This window comes from Spermophilus citellus (genome assembly GCF_964194105.1).
Source record: "Spermophilus citellus genome assembly, chromosome: 3".
NCBI lineage: Eukaryota > Metazoa > Chordata > Mammalia > Rodentia > Sciuridae > Spermophilus > Spermophilus citellus.
Window position 1 is genome coordinate 21,621,258 of NC_138184.1, and position 25,084 is coordinate 21,646,341.

General features: G+C 48.9%; 1 protein-coding gene across 4 annotated transcripts; it reads left to right on the forward strand.

Moving 5' to 3' along the window:
• Positions 1–5: 5 nt before the first annotated feature.
• POMGNT2 (protein O-linked mannose N-acetylglucosaminyltransferase 2 (beta 1,4-)) lies at positions 6–24,666 on the forward strand. 4 transcript variants are annotated; one of them, XM_081284392.1, is made up of 2 exons: positions 6–210; positions 22,367–24,666. In XM_081284392.1, exon 2 carries the CDS (start codon positions 22,471–22,473, stop codon positions 24,211–24,213), a length of 1,743 nt encoding a protein of 580 aa, XP_081140518.1. In that variant the 5' UTR covers positions 6–210; positions 22,367–22,470; the 3' UTR covers positions 24,214–24,666. The 4 variants fall into 4 exon arrangements, with proteins under 4 accessions (XP_081140518.1, XP_081140519.1, XP_081140520.1 ...); XM_081284393.1 differs by lacking the exon at positions 6–210 and adding an exon at positions 466–699; XM_081284394.1 differs by lacking the exon at positions 6–210 and adding an exon at positions 734–852.
• The last annotated feature ends 418 nt before the right edge of the window (positions 24,667–25,084 follow it).

The following is a 25,084-nucleotide window of genomic DNA, read 5'->3' on the forward strand; positions in this document are numbered from 1 at the left end:
GCGCCTGCGCACGCGTACAGGCTCCCGCGCTGGGCTGGCCAGCCGGGCAGGCGCACGCCGGTACCTGTGAGCCGGCCGCTGGCGGCTGACGGGACCGGGTGGCCGATCCTGGTTCACTGCCTGGGCCGCCCCGAGTTGGATGGGCGGCGGGGCGGCGTGGGAAAGCCAGTGCAGCAGAGGGGCCGCCCGGACGCGCAGCCCGGGCTTCAGGTGAGGCGCACGGTCGGTCGGAGCGGGCGCGGACTTCGCGACCCGGCTGAGGTTTGGAGTGGAGGATTCGGCCCCACGACCTTCTTCGGAAGGGACTCGCGGGGTGTCGGGCCCTGGAGTGAAGGCGAAGCGTTACCCGCCTTCAGGAGCCGGCGAGTTTGCAGAACGGAGAAGTGACGTGTGTGCGGACTGGAGGAGGCGCGGGCGGTGGGCGGGGCGGGGGAGGGTCCTCCGGGGCCTGGGGACCGAGGGTTGGGCAGGGACTGTCCTGCCTAAGCCCTTCGCTCGTGGCGGGCACTGGCAGCGGGTCCTCACGCCCTTTTCCTTTGGGAAGGATGGTGCGCATTTAATGCGGGTGGCGCGGAGCCAGGCGAGGTGCGTGGAGCGGCCCTGGGCCGCCCGAGCTGTCTTTGAAGGCAATACCTGGGCAGGCCTGCAGCTGACCCTGAGTCCCTTGGGCTCAGTAGGACACCAACCGAGAAATCAGTGGTAAGAGCCTGCTGTGGCCTGACTGACAGTGCCAGTGTAGCCATGATGGAGGCACCCCAGTGGGCTCGTGTGTAGAAACCCGTCTCCTGGTCACTGACAAGACTTCATTGCTGTTAAAGGATGGGACCCTCATCCGGAGCCCTGCAGCAGGTGGTGAGCAACCAGTGTCCACTTACTTTATGCCAGCCAGCTCTCAGAGCTTAGTCTTAGGAGAAATGGCCCCGCATGGGAAAAGAGGACTTAAGCTTTATGGAGTGAGCTTGATTAGAGTTCAGTAGCTAAGAACACAGACAGACCAGGGTTCATTCACCAAATGTTTATGGTTACATGTGCTGGACATTAACAATTTGGCTCATTTACTAGCTTTGTGCCCTTTACCAACTCACTTATTCTGTCTGATCCTGTTTTTTTTTCTCTGTAAAATGGGGATGGAATACCTTCATCACAAGGTTGCTGTGAGGATTAAATGAATCCTCAAGCAAGTTTTCAGCCCTGGATCTGGAACAGTGTGAGTGCACAGCCAATGTCAGCAGCCATGTTTGCTATCGATAGAGTGTTAGAGGTGAGATTGGGACCCAGGTATGTCTTTACTAGAACTAGTTGCTATGGATCTTGGAAGTTTTCCAATTCATCTTTTCACATTACAGATGAGGGCTCTGAATCCCAGGTGGTGGCAGAGTCAGGAAAGAACATAAGTTCCCTCCCCTCATCCGTAGAGAGGCTAGCATGTCAGAGCCTGAGTGTTGAGTCCCTGTGGGAGGAGAGGAGGGAAGAGTGGAGATCCTCAGCAGAGAAAAAGACAGGGTACTTGTTACTGGGTCATGGTAGCCATGTGAGCATCCTGATAACCTCAGTGTATTGGGATATCAGAGCAGCTTCGTGTGTTTCTAACTGGCCTTCTGCTTGGCAAGTGCTTGCTTTGAGCCTTGCTTCAGAAAATAGCAGTAATAGGCTGGGTGCAGTGACTCACGCCTGTAATCCCAGCAACTCAGAAGGCTGAGGCAGGAGGATCACAGACAAGTTCAAGGCCAGTGTCTGCAACTTAGTGAGACCCTGTCTCCAAATAAAATTTTAAAAAGGACTGGGGGTATATTCCAGTGAATGTTAAGATCACCAGAAAATTAAATTACAAAATGCCTCATTCCCCAAGAGGCCTCATCAATCTCAGCTTGCTTGTCAGAGGGTTTACTCTCCACCAGGATCTGCTGATCATATAATTCCCAGGGTTTTTCAAATTGGATGACATAATGTTGTGAAAGGAAGAATCCAGAGATATCATCCTGGGCTTTGAAAGCAGACTTGGGTTCAAATCCCAGCCCCCGCCCCCACTTAATAGGAACATCCTTCCTTGAGTGTGAAATGGAATTAATAACACCTCCTTTAGGTGGTGTGTAGTAGGGGGTCATTGAGATCTTCCATGTAAAGCGCTTAGCTTGGCATAGGGTAAGTAAATACGAATTGTTATATTACTATTATTGTTAATATGATGAGAATAATTGTCAGGTACTGTGCTTTGCTTGTGTTGTCTCTTTGAATTCACAAAGCCAGAACCTCCTTGTGAAGTGGGTATAATCCGGTCTGTTTTCCAGAGCAGGAAGTGGAGGCCTTGGAGGGTTTGAGGGTTGGCCTGTCACGTAGCTAAATGACAGGTGAGGAACTCAGAACCCGGCTTCTCCAGTCCCAGAACTGGTACCGTTTAATCCTTCTGTTCCTCTGCCCGTGGTTTTTGCCATTCTTGAAGCCAATCTGACCCAGGGCAGCCTCCAGTGCTGCAGCAGGGGTCTCCTGGCACCACTTGCAGAGCCCTGCAGCCTGGCTGCTCCTGTGTTTCCTCCTGCTGATGGATGAGTGGCGACACCCAAGGAGGGCATCCCCTCCATGAGTTCAGGAGGAGGGGTTAGGAGGGGGCAAACCCTGTGCCCTCTCATCACAGAGCCACAGGGTGGGTGTGGCTGCAGTCTGGCCGGGACCTGGAAGGCTTGGTTATGAGAAGAATACCCTTGTTTCACTGTTGGGACATGTCAGAGCTGCATGGTTTGTCTCTGGGCTGATCTCTGCTTTGAGAAGAAGGCAGCTCTTGAGCATTGGGTATGAGAGAAGGACTCGAGAGCCAGCTGGCCATCATATTCATTCTCACTGCCTGTAAGACCTCACACTACCTCTCACAACCTCTTTTGTGAAATAAAAGAGTTGGAGAAAATCATTTCTAAGGGCTCTTTTAGCTCTAAAAAGTGGTGGTTTTGTAATTGTATATTGATGCTGTAACCATCTCAGCACAGCACCAGGGCACAGCAGCTGGGACAATTATCACCCCGGGGTGTTGCCTAGACTCTCCTTGGAGTGAGAGAATGGCCACAGCTCCCTAAGCCACCTGCCACAGCCTGGTACTCTCGCTGCCTGGCTGGATGGGGAGTAATTACAGCAAGAAGCCTTGGGTTGCTAAGCTACCATCTGTGGTCTGTGGATCTGTGTTTCCAGAGCCATCCACACCTACTCTGCCCTTGAGTAACAAAAGCTTACTGCTCTGAGGTCTGTCCTGCTTCTCTGCCACTGATTGTTCCTTCAAGTCCAAAGGACAGATGAACACACTTCTGAAGAACAAGACGCCTGAAGTCAGAGGCAGGTCCTAATCCCGGTGCCTCTTCTTGAGATATAAGACCTTAAGCAAGATACTTAACCCTACTAAGCCTCAGTTTTCTATTATCAAAAGAAAATAGAGGGCTGGGGATATAGTTCAGTGATAAAGCTCTTGCCTAGAATGTGCAAGGTCCTGGGTTTGGTCCCCAGTACCCTCCAAAAAAAAATAAATAAATAAATAAATAAATTAAGTAATTTAAAATTTAAAAAGAGAAAAAGAAAATGGGGGAAAATATTGGTACCTGCATTGGAGGGCTTTTGTGAGGCTTAAATGAAATAGGGCATGAAGAGGGCCTAGGATAGTGCCTGGCACATACTAGATGCTCAGTAAAATTACATAGTGGTAGAATTGATATTCCTCCCTGCCACAGAGGCCAGTAGTTTCTTTTCCTTAGCTCTCTTAGGGAGCAAGCTTTCCATTTTTTTCTGGCTTCCCATATTTTCACTGGTGCCTACCCAGTGCCCAGCATCTAAAAGTCAGATTTTTCACTCTGCCACTTGGGACTGCTGTTGGTACAGTCTTATGCTGTTTGGGGGGGGGGGTTGTTTTTTGGTTTTTGTTTTTGTTTTTTTTTTTTCTGCTGTGACTAAAGGATCTGACCAGAATAACTGTAAGGAAGAAAAATTTATTTGAGGGCTCATGGTTTCAGAGGTCTTAGTCCATAGAAGGCCAGTTTCATTCCTCGGGGCTCGAGGTGAAGCTGAACATCATGACAGGAGAAGGTGGCAGGGGGAAGCAGCTCACATCAGGAAACAGAGAAACTCCACTCTCCAGATACAAATATATACCCAAAGCCACTCCCCAGTCCTCACCCTACCACTTCAGTTAATCCCATCAGGGATTAACTCAGGTTAAGGCTAAGGCTGTAACCCAATCATTTCTCCTCCAAATTTTCTTGCATTGTCTCCCATGTGAGCTTTTGGAGGACATTTTATATCCAAACCATAACATATGCCAAGAGTTTGTTTCTTTCTCCATCTTGCAAAACATAGAAGAGGTCCCCTCCTCTATTGAACACAATAAGAATTACCTGGAAGTTTTATTAAAACATTCCTGGGACCTACTCTCAGAGAGACTCTGATTCAGTAGGTCCATATTTCCAATGTCCCGGGTGATGCAGATACTGCCAGTCTTGTTTAGGAGGATCCCATGACCAGCACTTCTCTCCCCTGTGCAGAAGCCCTGGCAGTTTGATCTTGTTTTGCTGGGCCATTTCCAAGCAGGGGATCACTGGCCCTGCCCTGCTCAAACAGCCCTAACCTTGAAGTTCTGCTACCTGCCTGCTGAGCTGAGCTCTGCCTGCCCATGGCTTCTCTCTGTAGTCGCTGAATCAGCCCTCATGGCTATGCTGGAGCAGGGCAGGGTATGGGAGTTAGTGAACCTGCATTCCATGCTTCTGCTTGGACGCCCGTATCACATGTGTCACCCTCACGCACACACGAGTCCTCACAGATAGAAAGGGTTTATCCCACCCCTTTGGAGCAGCCTCACTCTTGCCACCCAGCCCCTCAGAGGCTTGAAGAATGCTGTGGGTCTGGAGGCTTCCTTTCTCCAGGGAATCTTCCCTCCTGCTCTGAGCATTCTATATAGTGCAGGGTTTCTTGATCTTTTCTCATCCTGGCTGCCCCAAGGTGAGTATCAGAAAGAGCCACATAGAGCAGGTCATCTGAATGGTTAAGTGGGTAGGCTGATTCCTGACAAAAATGCATACTCTGACCTTGATCATAAGGAAACATCAAGACAAACCCAAATTGAGGAACATACTAGAAAATAACCCTCTTTGACTTAAAAATTGCCAAGATCATAAAAGTCACAGAAAGACTGAGACACCTGCCCCAGATTAGAGGGGACCAGAAAGACATTGTGGATGTCATGCTTCCTCCTTAATTGGATTCTGCACCACAAAATAGAGACCACGGATTAATAATAGTATGACAATATTAATTTCCGAATATTCTTGTTCTTTAGAAGTTCTCAGAGTGTTAAGGGCTAAAGAGGCAAGATGTCTCCAACTTATTTTTTAATGGTTCAGAGAGTTTGTAGAGAGAGACTACTAGAACAGTGTGTCAAATTAGCAGTTGGTGAATGTGGGTAAGAGTGTGGGAGGTTTTTTTGGCACTGTACGTGCAACTTTTTGGTATGTTTGAAATTCTTTCCAAATGGAAAGGAAGAAAAGATTGCAGACACTCTAGCCAGCCTGCATGGGTTCTTGTGTAAACTTGAGCAGCTTTCTGACCTCTCTGAGCCTTGGTTTTACCAACCATACAGTAAAGATTGTCATTGGGAAACATAGAGCCCTGCTCCTCGAGCCTGGCCAGTGGATACTAGCCACTAGCTATGACTGTATCATCATTGTTAGGAAAGGGAGGAGTCAAGGGTGACACCATGGTGATGAGACCAAGCGAAATCCCAACCTGAAGCCTGTTACCTCCCTCCACCCAATAATTCTGGGCTCCAGGCTCCCTGGTCATCTGGCAGGGACTATTGGTCATCTGGCCACAACAAAGCTTTACCCTACAGGGGGCTTCAAGTGATCAGGTGAGCCCATCAGGCTCCACTGGAGAAACCCAGGTCTCCAGGCAGCTTCATCTCTTGCTGTCCATGGTCCTGCCCAGGCCTGTCTCCCAGCCTGGGCTCCCAGGTTCTACCTGTCTGCTCATTTTGAACTGCACATGGCTTTGGGCCTGGCTGTCACTATCTAGGGTGGAGAAGGACCCCCATGGCATGGAGGCCTCATGACTTACGGGCAGATAGGAGAACTAGGCACAGCAGTGACCGCAAAGGACAGATTTATAGTAGTCATTTCCAACCAGACACCTTTAAAACATTGCTCAAAGCTCATGCACCCTCTCTCCAGGTAGCCTCTCTGGACAGTTTTGTGCTAGAACTCTGTGTATTATGTACACTTCTTTAAATTTCTTTGTGGCTGCCTTATGCCTTCTTATAGAGGGTGTCTTTTTTAATTCTCCCTCTTGCACCAGGCCCTTGCATTCTGTGTGCATAGGGTTAGGGTCTGAGCTTTCCCTGTACGAAATTGTTTTCTGTTTTGTGTTGTTTTAACTTGTAGTTTCGCTTTGAAGACTTCGCACATTGGGTTCTGTGACACCTAGGTGAGCCCCATGATAGGCTGTCTTCTTTCTCTTCCCATCTACGTCCCTTTGTGTGACCTGTAGTGCTGCCCTGTGACTCCAGAGAGGACAATACAGACAGATTTAGCTTCCAGTTGACCCACATGTGTCAAGTAAAAGCCAGATGATACAACAGACTGTGTGGTGAGCAGAAGTTTGCATCATTCCAAAGTGGAACACTGGTGAGAGGGACACAGGCCACAGCAGGGGCTGGGCTCACCTCCAGCTCAGCAGAGCCTCCTGCCTCCTGCATAAGCCTGGGCTTATCCTCAGGAACACTGACATCACCCTTCAGCAGAGTCATGGGTCTGAATTCCACTAGGGCTTTCCCCTTGAAAGGCATTCCAAACCATTCCTGTCTCCAGCTTGGAGTTTGCTTTGCTCTTTAATCTAAAGCAAGGAGGGCCGGAGATGTAGCTCAGTGTTAGAGCACTTGCCTAGCATGTGTGAGGCCCTGGGTTCTATCCCTAGCACTGAAGAAAAACAACTAACTCAACTAAAGCAAGGAGGTATTATCCTTGTTAAGGTTCACAGGTGCCACTCAGAAGCTGTCAACATTTTGCCAAAGGATAAATACGTTTGGTACATGTGCAAGTTTATCAACAGCATCCAATTAATGTTTAATTGTGGTATACATGTTGTTACTACATCTTCCATGTATACAGTTTATTTGAGGGCTCATGGTTTCAGTTCTGTTACCCAACTTCTGGTAACAGAATGGGGTGGGGGGAGGTATGAGAGACCATCCTAAGGGCAAGCCCAAATTAGTGAAAGTTGTTGGCTCCTTATGAACTCAGTGTATGAGACACATCCATGAAGAACCCAAAGCTTCCATAGTTTAGCACTTGGATATTCAGGCTGTATTTAGGATAAAACCACTTTGCAGTGACAAAATAAGATTCTGTCATTTTCAATTATAAGCCCTTTAAAGTCTAATTGCTATAATATTAATATAACCATGCCAGCTCCCCGTCTGGACTGGACCCTGCTGGGTTGTCTGTAAGTCTGGGTCTGGCAGGTGCTGGCAGAACCCATTCTCTCGCCTTAGTCCCTGTGCCTGCATGAGTGACCAGTGAACAGCTGTTCCTGTCAGACAAGCAGCTGGGAACCAGGTGCAGGATTCAAGGCCAGCAGGAGGGGGTTTGCCTTAGACTAGAGCTCACGGACACACACCTGTTTTTACCAGCAGCAGTGAGGCCTGCAGCCCAGTCCTTGGACCTGAAGGTGGTCTCCACTCTGTTTGTATAGTTGCTGGAAGTTACGGATTAGGACATTTCACATTTTAAATGGATTTCTGGCTTCTCTGGGAAAATTTAGAGTGTATTATTATAGACTAAAATGTGATATCCCCCCCAAAAAAATTCATATGTTGAACCCCTAAGCCCAGGTTATTGTATTTGGACATGAGCCCTTTAAGGAGGTCTGTGCCTGGGTCTGGCCAGAGCACCCCAGAAGTGGACCCTGCACCCAGTGCTGGTTGACCAGCCTCAGATGGCAAGCCCCTGCAGGCAAGCAGCCCCACCCTCCTGTCCAGCTTGCATTGTGTCTGACAGATGTGGCAGCATTATTGGTACTGTGCTGCAGTACCTCTTAGAACAGATGGGTCCTAGAAAGGAGGATTCACTTAGTCTAGGGGAATCTGATAATATTCAGCTGCTCTGGGAGCTAAGTACAGTGGGTTGTGGGGTAGGGGTGAGTTGGCAGTATCCTCTTTCTGCCTCAGTTTCTAAGCAGCTTTTTAAAGCATGATTTTAAGATCTTGTTTATTTCTTGTGTTTTTTCCCCCAAGAGAAAGGAAAACAATCCTTGCTGTGTTATGCTGTATCCTGGCTAAGCCACTAAAATCATTGTTCCTCATGCTACTTGGATCCTAAATCCGGCGCCTGAGGTGGAGGAGGTTGGGAATGGTAAGAATGGTGACCATTAGAGTACCCTGCACTACTTTTACCATAGAGCATTGAGAAGACGAGGTCCTACATGGTGCCTGGGCTGTCAAGTTTTTCACAGTACTTAGGATCCATGTCCAAATCCTGATTTCAGTCCATACAGACTAAGGAATCTGGACAAGTTTATTTAGCTTCTCCCAGCCTCTGTCAAATGGGGTGATAGAAATAGTGTCTGTCTTTTAATATTGTTTTGAGGATTAAATGAGGAAATGAATATATTGTTTTTAGTTTGCTGTCTGGGACATAATATATTGGAGGTGGTGGTTCTGGTTATTTTATGTTACAAACTGCTCAGGCTGGGAGGAGTTTTTTCTGCACCATCTTAACAGGATTGAGCCATCTTAACAGGAGAAGGTCAAGAAGTCATTGAGAGACTGAGCAAACCTGGAAGTCTATAAGTGTGCCCCCATCCCCAAAGCAATTGGGGGTCCAGTCCCTTTAGGAATTGATTTGAAGCTGTACGGCTAGTTTGGTTCTTATTTTCCTTTTATTGTTAATTTTAGAAACACTAATGGCAAAACAATTATGGTAGCTAATGGGTGCTGAGGCCTGCATTAGAGTCTTTCCATGCCTTAACCTCATTTAGTCCTTGGAACACCCTAAGGAGGTGATTATTCCCATTGTACAGATAAAGAAGTGAAGGAACCAGCCCAGATCATAAGGCCACTTTACCCCTGAGTCTGAAGGCAGGCAGCTGTGTGTAAGGTCTGTGGCCAGGGAAGAATCCCTGTCTGCCACCTTTGGGGGGCTGGGACTTTAACCTGCATGTAGCCTTCCATGTGCCCTGGTGCCCGCTCTTAGCCCAGACCAAGCACACTGAGATGTTGGAGATCTGCTGGGTTTTTCCAGTTGCCTAAGCAGACTGTTTATACCCACCTGATGGTGCTTGTCCTCAAGGGAGCATTATGGAAGCTCTGTGGTACATTGAAGCAGAGGAGGGGCCGTTAGAAGAGGAGTTGGGCTGGCCCCACTGAAGACGGAACACCATAGCCTGTGTGATAGAAGACTCTCCTGACATCTGTGGCCCACCTTAGCCTCAGGAGCTCAGATGCTCTCTTCATTACTGTTCCACAGCACGTATTCCCTTCCTGTCTGACAGCTGGGTCGTATCAGGTGTTAACGGTGGCCTTGTATCTCCTCTGTAACAGTGAGAACCTTGAGGACAGGGATGTCATTGTTCATTTTCGTATCTTTGGCACATATTTCAATTTAGGCCAGTACAGAACCTCATTCCCCCATTCTCTTCTTGTCCTCCTAAGTCTCTGGGCTCAGTTTCACAGAAAAATATATACTGTTTACTCTTCCCCCTTAGCTTCTCGTGTAGTCAGTGGGAAGTCGGGATGGCTTGCCCTGGCCCTCACACTGTGCTGCCCGTTGGGGCAGGTACAGCCATGCTGGCTGACATTATTATGCTTGGCTGGTAGCTGTGCCGTGCTGGTTATTAAATAAGTTCAGAGTCATGCATATCCACACTGACTGATGCCTGTTGTCAGGACGACGAAGGAAGCAATCTAAAAACCTTTGCCATTCGAGACTCAAGGGCACGGCTTTCCACCCCGTGCAACAGATCCAGGCCCCAGCAGATGTTTTCAGAAGAGATTTCCTTTGGGGACCTCTTCAGAGCTTGGCTCCTTGCTGGAAGATGGAAGATGGGAACTCAGGCACATGCCTGTTTGGTGTCCTAATGTCCTTAAAGGGAATTTGTGCTCTGACTCAGCATAGGCATCGAGTCCTTCCCCTGCTCCTTACCTCTCCTGGAAGGAGGTGCCACTGCAACAGACCAGGCTTTGTCTGGGACAGAGTAACACAGCAGGAAACATGAGACTAGGGAGGTCTGGTTGTGATTTTCAGACTCCTCCCCTCCTAGGTCCCCCATGTGGTGGTGGGAGAGGTTTTCTGAAAACATCACAGTTGAAGCCGCTGATGCATCTCCCAAGTCCAGTGGGGGAGATCTTTGCCATGTAACAAGTCTATTTCCAAAGAAGACAGTTTTACATTCTTACCCCCAAGCAGAGAAGATACCACTGAGGCCATTTCTAGTGAAGAATGGAATCCATGTTTGATTCTATTTAAGTATCTGAGTCCACTTCTTTTCAGGAATAGAATCAAGATTTGCGTTTGTCCTTTTGAGCATCTCTTCACCCCCAGCCAGGCTTGCTTTGAAATAGCCTCCAACGTGAGACGTCATTGGAAAAGGCAGCAGGGACCCCTGGCCCTCCTTTTCTGACTTTGTACCTCCTGCCTGGTAAAGACAAGTCCCCTCAGCCAGCAGACAGGACTAAAGAGAATCCTTGGGCAAAACAATTACATCTCTTGCATGTAGGGTAAAATGGGAAATTTGAGTTATTTTTTTAAGCCCTAAACAGTTTAAAAAAATGGGTGTGGAGTCCATTTTGCATAGGCAGATTTTTTTCTGTTTGTGGTTTTGACTTTTTTTTTTGCTGGGGAGGTATTTTTACTAGGGATTAATCCCAGGGATAGTTAACTACTGAGCCATATCCCCAGCCCTTTCTTTATATTTTATTTATAGACAGGATCTTGCCAAATTGCTCAGGGCCTTGCCAAGTTGCTGAGGCTGGCTTTGAACTTGCAGTTCTCCTGCCTCAGCCTCCCAAGCTGCTGGAATTTCAGGCGCGCACCACTGCACCCAGCTTGGTGTTGACTTTTATGTTCAGCTGTCCTTGCCAGGGCAAGGTTGGCAAACTTTGTTACAGCATCTATCATGGCCTTGCCTAAACAGGAAAGGGACTGTCAGACTTTTCTTTTCCTCTGCATGGAATGGCCTGTGTCAAAGACAACTCCATTCCATCCAGATCTCATCCCACTGCAGCCCTGGGATCAATTTTTGAAGCCCAGAAGCAATTATGTCTTTTGCTCCTAACAGGCTACCATACCTTTGTGCTCATCTACAGATCAGGGGTGGGCATGGTGGCACACACCTATAATCCCAGCTACTCAGGAGGCTAAGACAGGAGAATCACATAGCAGGTCCATGTGTCCCAGCAATGCTGAAATACAAGCACATCAAGGCCAACCTGGGCAGTTTAGTGAGACCCTGTCTTAAAAAAGTTCTAGGGATGTAGCTCAGTAGATTGCCAGGGGGAGAGCACCCCTGGGTTTGGTGGTTCAATCCCCAGTACCACCAGGAAAAAAAGAACCAGCATAGGTTTTCAGAAGGAGCCTCATGACTGACCATGACTGGATTCCTCTGGACAGCCCTCAGCTCTAACAGGTAGCACCGGTAAATGTGTGGAGTTGGGTCCTGGACTGTGGACATGCAGCCCAGCCTCAAGCCTCCCTCTGGGTGAGAAATGGAGATAAAGTGAACTGCCCTGCTGAGCAGCAGTGTGGTGAGGCATGTGTGTGTGTGTGTTTGTGTGTATGTGTGTTTGTGTGTGTGTGTGTGTGTTTCTCCCCAGGTGTGCACTGAGCTCCTTACATATACAGTAGCTGGCACATCTGCAGTCAGATGTGGCAGCTACTGTAGAGGGTAGATTCGGCCCCACTGCTCAGAAGTGGTTTCATTGGGAGAGGGGATGAAAGGCAGCAGGTGAGGGGCAGGCTCTGCTTTTGAGCTTTCGAGGGCTCAGAGGAAACATGTGAAGAAAAATGAGTGGGAGGGAGGTCCCTGTCACTGTAGAGCAAGGTTCTTTGTGATCTGGCCCCTGCACCTGTTACAGCAGAACCAGATGAAAAAGTGGGCATGAAGGCCTTCAGTCAACGAGTTCTTGCACTCTGTCACTGTTGCCATAGGGAGGCTCCTGGCTCTTGGCTCATGGAGTTGCCTTGAATGATTAGTCAAACAGCAGGACCAAGTAGCATCTGTTGGATCAGCCCAACCACACTCCAGTCCTGCAGAAGGCAGCTGCTTGGCCCCAGGTCCTTCTCAGTCTCCAAGGCCAAGGATGGCAATCTAAGTTCTCTCTCATGGTCCTTGCCTCCCTACCCTGTTGTCACCGAGTCTAGCAGCCTCTCCAGGCTCTGGTAACCTCAGGAGCAGTGAAAACTGGCCTGGAGAAAGGGAACATCATTGGGCCTGTTGCCCAGTAAGCAGCTTGGCCCAGTTATTTTCACCATTTTGAATTTTCTTCCTAGAGAACTCTGTACTTATTATCCAGGAGCACTTTGATGCAGTGATGGGGAAAGGCCTGTTTATCTTCTTTAGGGCTGGGGATCTGATTACTGTACTGTTTGCTTCCATCTGTTATCTTTTGCCTGATCCTTCAGTTCGGCTGGCTTACATAGGCTGCAGTGACTTGATGGGGGGTGGGGACACTCAGGGGTGTGGGAAAGACTGGAAGGACTTTCTGGTGACCATTGACTGCCCAAGTGCTTGTTGCCTTCCTGCTTATACCTTGGCTACGTCACAGCAGGTCCATGTGTCCCCGCAGTGCTGAAATACAAGCACATCTGTGCTATTTAGGATTTCAAAACTGATCCTCAAACAAGGATTCAAATGCAGGTGGATTTTTTACTAGGTCCCGATAAGCAACAGGAGCATGGGGAAGTGAGATAAGGAAGGAAAGCAGTCGGAATGTGTGGATTGGGACAACTGGAGCCTCCCTGTGTTGGTGAAGCCTGGGAGCCAATGGAGAACAGCCTCAAGCTGCCCCACCTGGGGAGGAGGGGCGTGGAGTGTTTGTGCCCCAAGTCCCATCGTCACACAGCAGCACAGGCTGCCTGCTTCACAAGTTGTGAAGTTGGTTGAAGCCCAGGCAATCCAACCCTCAGAGCCCACTCTGTTTCTAGCAAAATGTTCATTTTTCCATCACCAGGAAAGCTTTCTTCCTGTTCCTCACCTCCTGCCCTTGGAATGGGTAACTCAGGAACCTCAAGTGCCCAGTCTTGATCTATCCTGCCTTCTGACAACACCATGCTGGCGGAGCCTGAGGGTAGGGTAGGGGACTTAGCATCTAATGTAAAAACCTCTTCCACTGTCCAGCCGTGACTCAGAGACTGGTCTTTGCTACCCACCCCAGGTTTCCAGATTCCGTGAGCTTCGTCCCATGGCCCTGAGCTCAGTTATTGGCTGGGCTTGGCCATAGCACACACAGCCAGCCAGGTTCAGAGGAGGACCCTGGCCCCCTTCCTGCCTGTGGCCCCTGCCCCACATTTCCACCTGCTCCCAAGCCTGCCTTGGACCACAGGGATACCCAGGAGAGGGGCAGATGGGCAGAACAAGTACAGAGAGGTCGGGAGTACCCAGGGCCTGGGGGGTCCGTTCAGGCTGGAGGTGGGTCTTCCCTTTCTACTTTCCTCGTTTTCCTGAGGGTCTTGCTTTCTGATATCCCATGAGTGTGGCTGTTTTAGCTTTAGCTTCTGTTGGAAGTCATTCTTGTCTCTATTCAGAGCAAAATATGTGTCATCTTGGGCTACATGCAACTGCCTCTCATCTTTCTAGGGAAGATTTTATTTTTTCTAAATATTAATTTCTTGTCTCACCACCAGAATTCTCATCATTTTTAATAATGAGTCATTTAATGATTGCTTCCTTTTAACCTCTCTCTTATATTAACCCATCTCTTACATACAGAAGGGGGCCATGTAAAAAACCCCATTATCGTTTTCCACAGTGAGTATCCTCCTGCCAGTTTCTGCCCGTGTCTTCTTTTTGTGCTGGAGTATTTTAAAACACATACATATCACTTCAGCTAAAGAGACTCACGTTCTCTGGTTTCTTAAGTCATCTGACAGTTTTTATAACTTTTTATTTTTCAGCAAGTCTAAAATTGTTGCAAAATTACAAAAACCAGTCACCCAGCTTCCCCCAGGTGAACCTGTTACATGGACAGAGTAGAATGATCAGAAACAAGACATTCACACAATGTGGTAACTAAACCACAGACCTTATTCAGATTCTGCCCATTGTCCCCCTCAGGTCCTGTTTCATGGTCCAGGATGCAAACTAGGATCCTACATTGATTTTTGTGGCTCAGTCTCCTTGTGTGCTCCCTGGGACAGCTCCTCGGGGTCTTCCCTTATCTTTCATGACCTTACTGCTGTTGAAAGAACTGACCAGTTATTCAGTAGACCCTCCCTTGATTTGTGTTTAATATTTTCTCTGTGAACTGGCCAAGGTTCCACACTGGGAAATACAGATTGAAGTGGGTAGTTTGGGCGGGAAAACTGCAGAAGTGAGGCCCCCTTTTCACTGCATCGTGTCAGGGGCTCATGATGTCAGTGTGTTCCGAATGGCGATATTGACTTTGATTACTTGGTTCTGGGATTTCTGCCAGGCCTTGCTCCTATAGTCTCCGTTTTTACCTTTGTAAGTAGCATGTCTCTTGTGGGGGGATACTTTGAGACTATGCAAATATCCTATTTCTCTTTATGCTTTCACCCACTAATTTTAGCATCTATCAGCAGATCTTTTCAGCAACAGTCATTACTGTGCTATCTGCCAGATGGTGACTTTTCTATTTCTATCATTGCTTTTACATTTATTAATTAGAATCCTGAAAGGAAGATCTGTCCCTTCTTTTCATTCAATTATTCATATCAATATTGACTCATGGATATTTATAGTATTCTATGGGTTATAATCCATTACTATTACTTTTTAATTTTGTTACTCAGATTATCTCAGATTTCTCTACTGGGAATTCTTCTAGGTTGGCTCCTGTATCTTTTGCTGTGTCCCCACTGTTTGGAGCACTTTCTTAGATTCTGGCACCATGTGTATGTTAAGTCAGCTTTTTGTCACTGTGACAAAATACTCATAAAAACAATTTTAAGGAGGAAAGATTTATCTTGGCTCATGGTTCCAGGGGTTTTAGTCTGGTCACTTGGCTCCATGGTTTCTGGGTCACTGGTAAGGCAGAACATCATGGCAGTTGGGGTGGCTATGTAGTAAAGCAAAGTCAAAGTTGCCTACCTGATGGTGGCCAAAAGCAGAGGAAGAGAAAAAGGAAGGGGCTGGGGACAAGATATAGTTCCCAAAGGCCCATCCCTAAAGAGCCACTTCCTTCAAGTGGCCCTACTCCTACAGTTTTCACTACCTCCCTAATGGTCCATTCAACTATGAATCTACACATGGACTAATCTCTATTAATGAGTTTACTTTTCCAAGCTCATCTGTACCTCCCTTGCCCTCCCTTGGAATCAGCCACTTCCCAAGGAGCCCTGGTTCCTTGTAGCAGAAAAATGTGTTTAGAGATCGACACTGGATATGGTTGTGCTCATAGCTACAGCTCTCCCAGGGGACAGAACTAGGGACTGTCCGTAGGATAGTATGTGATCACAGGTGTCCTAGCTGTCCTTCCTTTTCATTTTCTTCCTTGTCATTCTGTCCGAGTTTTCAATTCTCTGGACCATATTTGAGCTGAGGACTTCAAAGTGGTCTCATCACATCCTGGTGAGACTTTCTCTTCCCTGATTTTGCATTTCCCTACTTACCCCTTTTTTTGTACCTTCTCTTATTTTCTGTTTTCCTCTCCTGAGCTTAACGGTGGATGAGCTCTCTCCTTGTGTCCACTGCTGGTTCCTGGCTGTCCAACTGAGATCACATCTTAGTACAGAGTCTCTCTCTTCTGAGCAGGCTTGATAGTCTCCAGGTTGTGGTGGCAGTAAGGAGAGCTGGTTCTTGTGGCAGGACCATGGACACTGATCAAAACTGGTCATACATCAGCAGTTTAATGTGGTTTGGATCCATAGTAAATAGTTCTTGGCTAGTGGGACTGGATGGAGAATTTGCAGGTGAGGATGTGTGGATTTGAAAAGGCACATGCAGTGGCATCATTTTACATCAGGAAACAGATAAACAGGTATAGGTGCAGACAGAAAATACCAACATCAGCTTGGTAAAAATCCCCTCATCTTCAGGGACAGATGTTAAAGAAGAGACTCTCTTGTTACTAAGACTCTCAGGGAAAGATGTAGACCAATTTGAGGCATGAAGGGGTGTGTGTGTGTGTGTGTGTGTGTGTGTGTGTGTGTGTGTTTAACCAGTGGGTACATGGGTTTGAAAAGATTAGGAAATACTGAAGTTTAAGTCAGTTTCTCACCCTCAGGGTACCTGGGCTTGTAGAAACTCTCCCCTGAAGATGAACAGGGCTGACCAGAAGGTCAAAACTCTGCCAAGAGGGTACCTGTAGCACCCTAGCCTCTCACCTCTTGGCTGAACCAGAAGTTCCCTACGCTGCATCCCCTCCATGCAGAGTGGGACCCACCAGGCCCTCTGCTCCCTCTTCTGTGTCCACAGCCTAACTCCCAGGCCATCTTCTCCCTTGCCAAGAGGGAGACACACTGAGCCCGTAAGCTCCTAATTAGCTTCTCTGCCTCTAGGCTGCTCTGCTCGAAGATCTATAATAGCTTCCTATTGCCAAGTTCAAGTGCCCTTGAGCGGGGACCCAGCCTTTGACATTGCTCTTAGCTGACTTTTCTAAGCTTCCATCCACTGCTTCATTGTGGTCTGCTCCAATCCTGATTGGACTGTTGGTCTCCGACTTCCTTTTCACCCTTGATATCATATCCTCCTGAGAGCTCCAGGAAGCTGCCAAACCAGGACTCTTCCTCAAGGAGTCAGGCACTTGCTGCCTGTAGGGTTCCCTGGAGCCACCTGCTACCTGCACCATGACACTCAAGTTGTTCTAGTCTTCCCTACCAGCAGATGGCACCCTGGTGGGAAACTACAGCTCCTCTCTGGCCCACATAAATATTTTTGATTCATTTTCATTTCTCATGCAAAAGTTTCTTAGGGAGAGGGCTTCATTTACCCACGTTAGAAAGGTCACAGGGAAACCGATGCCAAGTAATTCCCCCTTGCATTTGCTGCACACTGTACACTACATTTGCAGAGATGCTCCCTTGGTACCAGTCACAATGCTCTTTTCTGTGAGATGCCAAAGCCCCATCATAGCCTGGCTTCAAGAACAGTAAGAAGAGTTACCTCTCACAGCAGGAAGGCCAGTGGTGGGGCTGGGGATGTCCCCAGGGTCCACTGTGTCTCTCCTGCTGTGCCATCCTGGGCATTCTTTGTCCCCAAGTCAGTTTCCATATGGTCAGCAGGTGGCTGTCAACAGCCACAGGATAATACCTTCTTTGTTCTGTTCATGGGTGGGAATATGGACCGTGACTCCTTCCCCTTGGTCCTAGTCTGGCAGTGTACCACACTGGGGTCCGCATCTGGCTCCGGGAGCGTGCCCTGTGCTGGAGCCGTGTCTGGAGCTACAAAGTTGTGGATTCTCTGAGTCTCGTGGGGAGCGAAGGAGGGGTGGCTGTCTGCAAACACAGGGTTGGGTTAGGAAAGGGAGGATTTGGAGTGGATGCTGGGTGGATGCAGCAGTGTCTTCAAGGTTGCTGATTAGTGTCCTTGACCTGGGTGCCCAAGAGGCAGAGGGTCGCCTCTGACCTGCACCCAACGTGCTACAGTCAGCACAGCCAGTGACATCTGCTGTCTGCTCTCTGCCTCTGTCTTCTTTGGAAAGAATCTTCTTCTTAGGGTTTAAATCCTTTGTTTCCAATGATGGTGATGCAAAGTGACAGTTTCTGCCTCAGCACTGATCAGCTTTTGCTCGAAATCAGATGAAGGCAGCCAAGTGTGTCCAAACTATTTCGAAGTGCCAAATTCTCTCCGGCCCTTTATTAACTATGAAGGTGCCTCAAAACCTCTCTCTCTCTCTCTTCCCTGTTATATACTTCACTTGTTAGGTGGAACCTAACTGAATGAAATTGCTATTTTTGCACATCAAAATTGGCCCAAGTATTCATGCATTCATGTTTCAACCTGTATATGAATCCTGACCTCCTCCACAGCCCTGGGAGGAGGGTGCTGTTCCACTTATTTTTACTGTCAAGAAACCAGAGATCAGAGGAAAAGGCCACCCAGTAGGTCAGGGAGCTGGAGTTTGAACTGAGTCATGTGGCTTTTTATCTTCAAGCTTCCCCAGACAACACACACCCTCTTCTGGGGGCTGCCTGCCACCCAGAAGGTCAAGTCAGCTGGTTTGGGACCCCATGTGATAACTGATTGATTAGTGGACCTTTAGGTTTGCTCTTTCAGAGACTCGGCTGTCTGTTAAACTAATTTGTGGAGTCGGCTCCCTGAGACATGTTCTGATGGTCCCTGGCCAAGCCAAGGTGGCAGGGATGGCACAGTGCTGGCAAGGGGAGGACTCCAGAGGAATCTCAGAGCAAGCTTCAGGGACTGGAGCAGACCTGCTCTTCATGGCGGAGAGGTGCCCAAGACTGTTCAGAGGACCCAGTGCCCACCTCCTACTTGTGGCATGGGGCTGGGCCGGAGGCCTGCATTTGGGCCACTGCCTAGTGGCAACAGGTGTTCCTCCTCACTGCAATCCCCTTGAGGGTCATGGACCCTAGGCCCCCTCCCCAATGGTGATGACACCTCCCTCCAGTCAGAGGTCAGTGGAAGCCGGCTGAGGAAACTCAAATGCCACTTCAGAAGTCATGAGACGCTCCACATCCACCTGGCTAGGGTTGGCAGAGGCCAGGTAGGGGTCCTGGACTTCAGTCCCCACTCCAAGGAGAGCCCTTGTCACCCTTCCTCCAGCAGCACAGCTTTAGCAGAAGCCTGCTAAAATGGAGTACTTAAATAAGATCCAGAGTATCATCACATGAGACTTCCAATGTCCAAATAAGTCTCAGAAAAGAAATAAGATATAAAAAACTAAGTGCATATTTGAGAACTAAAATATACAGCAACCAAACATTTTAAATTATTGCATGGACTCAGTGAGGCATGGCAATGACCGAAAAGAATCAGTGAACATCAAAGACAGAACGACAAAATACCCAATCAAGCCACACATGGTGGTCCACACACCTTCCCAGCAAATGGGAAGCCAGAGGAAGAGGATCACAATATCAAAGCCAACCTCAGCAACTTTGTTATTTTCTACTTTAAGAAAAATCTTACCAAGCCTGGGTTGTAGCTCAGTGGTAGAGCACCCCTGGGGTTCAAAAAGGAATTCAAGAATTCAGTCAGGGCTGGGGTTGTGGCTCAGCGGTAGAGCACCCGCCTCGCAAGTGCGAGACCCTGGGTTCAATCCTCAGCACCACATACAAAAAAATAAAAAATAAGCAAGTGAAATAAAGGTGTTGTTTTAACTACAACTAAAAAAATCATAAACAAACAAACAAAAAATAATTCAGTCAGAGCAACAGAGAAAACATACTGAGCCTCAAAGGTCTATGGGACCATAAATTTTGTAATCTATCAGTGTGATTGGAGACTTAGAAGAGCAGTGTGAGACTGAAAAAAAAGTATCCAAAGAAATCATAGCTGAAAAATCCCCAAATTAGTTGACAGAAACCTTCAGATTCAAGAATCTGGTGAACCCCAAACAGAATAAACCCAAGGAAAGACATGCTGACACTCCATAATCAAAATTCTGAAAACCAAAGACAGAGAAAAAAAATCTGAAGAGCAGCAAGAGGCAAATAGTACTTGACCTCTAGAGGAAAAGCAACTCAAATGACAGCCACTTAACCTGCAATCAAGGAGACCAGAGGAAGTTGTTTATCACTTTTCAAATGTTGCAAGAAAAGAACTGTCACCCTCCCACCCGCCCCCCCACCAATTTATACCCAGAGAAAATGTCTTAGGAGGAAGGTGAAAGACGTTTTCATTTGAAGGAAAAACCAATGGAACTTGTGGCCAGATCTGCCTGAAGAGAATGGCTAGCGGGAACGTCAGAAACGAAGAAAGAAGCGCAAAAGTAAAAATGATAAATGTAACAGACTATTCTATTCTTCTTGAGGAAATTATATTTAACAAAAATTATAACATTGTCCAGTATGGGTCCAGATGTATGTAGAGGAATCCTTACTGTCATTACCTGATAAAGAAGGGAGAATAAACTGGATGGAGGTAGCATTTCTGTATGTACTCAAAAGGCAAAATGTGGAACTAGCAGATTGGTAAGTTCATATGTACAATGTAAGACCTTGGAGAAAGCATCAGAAACTATACCAAGAGGTATCCTCAGAAACACGGTAGGTGGTAGACAAGTCAAAATGGAATCCAGGTAGTGCATAAGAAGGTAGGAAAAGAGAAACAGGAACAACAATGCATATGCCTAAGCCACCCACCAGACCTACTGAATCAGGACCTCTAGGCTGGTGCCAGGTTATGGGGATTTTAGCATACGTCCCTGGGATCCTGATAATTAGCAGTTTGAGAACCTCTGGTGTAGACTAGTATTTTTTAAACAGTAAGTGGCAACCTATTAGTAGGTTGTAAAAATCAATTAAGATGATCGTGGCCAGCCTTTTTTTTTTTTTTTTAAGAATAAGAAAAAAGGGCTGGGGATGTGGCTCAAGCAGTAGCGCGCTCGCCTGGCATGCGTGTGGCCCTGGTTCGATCCTTAGCACCACATACCAAAAAAAAAAAAAAAAAAAAAGGATGTTGTGTCCGCCGAAAACTAAAAAAATATTAAAATTCTCTCTCTCGCTTTAAAAAAAAAGAATAAGAAAAAAATACTGGAGTACATTACACTTGAAATTGGTGGGGGTGCTGGTGGGGGTGCGGGTGGGGACATTATATAACAGACTTATGTGTGTGCTCAATCCTTGAATGAGGATAGGCCAGAAGAGATCATCCTCCAGGAATGTCCTTCAACCAGTGCTGGACAGGAGCTGATAGACACACATCCCAGGTTTCCCCAAGCAGTGGCCAGCTCATCAGCATACCCTGTGTTGGTTCACCACCTTTCTCTGTCTCACTTCCTACTCTCCTACGACTATTTCTCAGGATAATTTCTCAAACTGTTTGGTCTCAAATCCTTCTCTGCCTCTACCTCTTAGGGAATCTAACCAAAGATACTTTTTCTTTCTTGGAAAGATTGCGCTTTGATTCTTTTGGATGTCACAAGGTAGACATTGCATCTGAGGGTAGCTGCAAGGGAATAAAGGGCGGATAGATGCCTCCCCAGGGAAGTGGCAGTACGTATCACCCATGCTGCTCCTGTGTTGCTGAGGGTGAGCTGCTTCAACTGTCTGAATAGTCCTGATCCCCAGGACAGGTGTAATACCCTTTCAGTATCACAGAAAAAGGAGAGCCAAGCTTCTTTATAGGTATGGGGGCCTCATTATGCAAACCATTGGTCAATGGTGACACCCAGATATATCCTTTTATCAGACCACAGAGGAGGGTTGAGTTTCTACCCATTCTTCTCCAGAATTCTGAAAACCAGCAGGAGTGATTTCTAAGGGAGCTTTAAGCAGGAACAGATGTTGCCTGACCTTCCTGCTCTGTGTCTATGCATGTGTCTCTCAGCAGGGGTGCAGCCCAGGAACAGTGCTCACGGGGCTTCAGTGCCATTTGTTCTCCTGGTGAGGAGCATTATTACCTGACATCTAGTAATGTCAGGCCCCTCCAAGGCATTTTCCCCATGGCCTGCCAGTCACACAGACCTTGGTTAACTTTGGCCACAGAAGTGTTTTGTAAACAGCCCCAGAATTTCAGTGACATGATAATAAGTACTGCTTGCACTGATATTCACATGTTGCCTGATTGGGTTCGGCTGATGGCGCTGCTGATCTTGGCTGGGCTCACTCAGGCCTCTGGGGGCCTACTGAGCAGGTCCAGGCATGAGTGGAGTAGCTCTGCTACACACTTCTCATTCCTTTGGGGCCAGTAAGTTAGCCTGAACACACAGCAGTGTAAAGAGGCCAAGTGTAAAGAGACCGAGGCAGTCCCAGCACCTTCCGCAACTTTCATTAGATTCTGCCTACTAACATCTCACTGGCCAAGGCCAGCTCGTGCAGCCAGGTCCAAGATCAGGTGCAAACACGCCTACTGTACCCGCAGGAGCCATGGGCTAGAGTGGCTCTTGAACAACAGTCTATTGTTGTGGCTACCCGTGTTCACAGTGGTTACAAAGACCCAGTGCTATAGCAGGCATACAAAGTCTAGTGCAGTGCCTCGCACATAGTGGGAGCTTGTCATGACTCTGGACTGACTGCGTCAACTCCCTTTCCTTTCTCTACCCCTGCAGGCTTTCCTGATCCTTGGGGCACCCACAGGGATGGGTGAGGCCCACCTGACCTGTGACACCTCCCAGCAGCCATCATCTCACTAGGGCCCCACAGTGGCATTAGGATGCACCTCTCAGCGGTGTTCAATGCCCTCCTGGTGTCCGTGCTGGCGGCAGTCCTGTGGAAGCACGTGCGGCTACGTGAGCATGCGGCTACTCTGGAAGAGGAGCTGGCCCTGGGCCAGCAGGACCCAGAGCCAACGCTGTCACTGAGGATCGACTACCCAAAGGCTCTGCAGATCCTGATGGAGGGCGGCACCCACATGGTGTGCACGGGCCGCACGCACACCGACCGCATCTGCCGCTTCAAGTGGCTCTGCTACTCCAACGAGGCCGAGGAGTTCATCTTCTTCCACGGCAACACCTCTGTCATGCTGCCCAACCTGGGCTCTCGGCGCTTCCAGCCCGCACTGCTGGACCTGTCCACCGTGGAGGACCACAACACCCAGTACTTCAACTTTGTGGAGCTGCCTGCCGCCGCCCTGCGCTTCATGCCCAAACCCGTGTTCGTGCCCGACGTGGCCCTCATTGCCAACCGCTTCAACCCCGACAACCTCATGCACGTCTTCCACGATGACCTGCTGCCCCTCTTCTACACCCTGCGGCAGTTCCCCGGCCTGGCCCAGGAGGCCCGGCTCTTCTTCATGGAGGGCTGGGGCGAGGGGGCACACTTTGACCTGTACAAGCTCCTCAGCCCCAAGCAGCCACTCCTGCGGACCCAGCTGAAGACCCTGGGCCGGCTGCTGTGCTTCTCCCATGCTTTTGTGGGCCTCTCCAAGATCACTACCTGGTACCAGTATGGCTTTGTCCAGCCCCAGGGCCCAAAGGCCAACATCCTCGTCTCCGGTAACGAGATCCGTCAGTTTGCGCAGTTCATGATGGAGAAGCTGAATGTGAGCCATGCCGGGGCCGCCCTGGGAGAGGAGTACATCCTGGTCTTCAGCCGCACCCAGAACAGACTCATCCTGAACGAAGCAGAGCTGCTGCTGGCGCTGGCGCAGGAGTTCCAGATGAAGACGGTGACAGTGTCCCTGGAGGACCACACCTTTGCAGATGTTGTGCGGCTGGTCAGCAACGCCTCCATGCTGGTCAGCATGCATGGGGCCCAGCTGGTCACCGCCCTCTTCCTGCCCCGGGGGGCCACTGTGGTTGAGCTCTTCCCATATGCTGTCAATCCTGAACACTACACCCCCTATAAGACGCTGGCCACGCTGCCCGGCATGGACCTCCAGTATGTCGCCTGGCGGAACGTGATGCCAGAGAATACAGTCACACACCCTGAGCGGCCCTGGGACCAAGGGGGCATCACCCACCTGGACCGGGCCGAGCAGGCCCGTATCCTGCAGAGCCGTGAGGTCCCCCGGCATCTCTGTTGCCGGAACCCCGAGTGGCTCTTCCGAATCTACCAGGACACCAAGGTGGATGTCTCTTCCCTCATGCAGACCATACGGCGTGTGGTGAAGGGCCAGCCAGGGCCACGAAAGCAGAAGTGGACAGTGGGCCTGTACCCGGGCAAGGTGCGGGAGGCACGATGCCAGGCATCGGTGCAGGGCGCCTCCGAGGCTCGCCTCACCGTTTCCTGGCAGATCCCCTGGAACCTCAAGTACCTGAAGGTGAGGGAGGTGAAGTACGAGGTGTGGCTGCAGGAGCAGGGGGAGAACACCTACGTGCCTTACATCCTGACGCTGCAGAACCACACCTTCACTGAGAACATCAAGCCCTTCACGACCTACCTGGTGTGGGTCCGCTGCATCTTCAACAAGATCCTCCTCGGACCTTTTGCAGACGTCCTGGTGTGCAGCACGTAGCAAGCAGGCCACCGCCAGGCCCCAGGGAGGGTGGCTTCTCCAGCTCTGTGTCCCTGAGCCCGCTGATCCTGCTGTGGCAACGTCTAGGGTTGACTTGTTTATTTATTGAGCAGGCCTGTGTCCCTGTGTCGTCTTATCACACCTGGGTGTGGTGTTCCCAGGGCTCCTCTTTGTGCTAGAGAAATGGGCCCCCACCCCCTTCTGCTGGCCTGATCATCCATACCCTGGAGAAGTTCCTTAGTGGGCAGGAGGGGAAGGAGGAAGGACAGTAAGAATCCTAGGGAACCGCTTTGGCTAAGTGATCTTCTAGGTCCGTTGGGTTATGTCCAGCCTTCTGGGAACTGAGTAACCACCGAGTTGTAGGTTGGGTGGTCCATCAGCTTCATTGCCATGAAATTCACCTGCAGCCCAGTGAAGGGTGTTTGGAACAGTCATTAAATGATTATAAACATCTTGGTCACGTCTTTTCATTGAGTAGTAGGAAGGGGGTTGGTAGTCCTTCAATCCTGATTGTCAACCAAGGAGATGTGGCAGCAGGTCAGCATTGGGACTGTGAAGGGAGCAGGCTGGAGAGAGCTCATCTGCCTAGCTGGATTCATGCCACCTGTGTTGTGGATGTGGGATAAAGCCCAGAAGTAGGTGGGAGAGGTGGTGAGGACGAGCATGGCCACCAGGAGTTTGTCTTAGACTCAAGACCTGGGTAGACGTAGCTGGCGTCAGTTCTGTTAGGATGGAGGACAGTTCACTCATCAGGGTGTGGCAAGCAGTTTTCTTCCTGTGGAGTATCCTCACCTTAGTCCACTGTGCCCCACGTGACCACTCAAGTGTGAGGATACTGGGTCCACCTCAGAAGCCCCATAACCGACAGCCG

Excerpts from the sequence above, each read along its gene's own strand:
- POMGNT2 (XM_081284392.1), top strand. The coding sequence starts at position 22,471 with ATGCACCTCTCAGCGGTGTTCAATGCCCTCCTGGTGTCCGTGCTGGCG.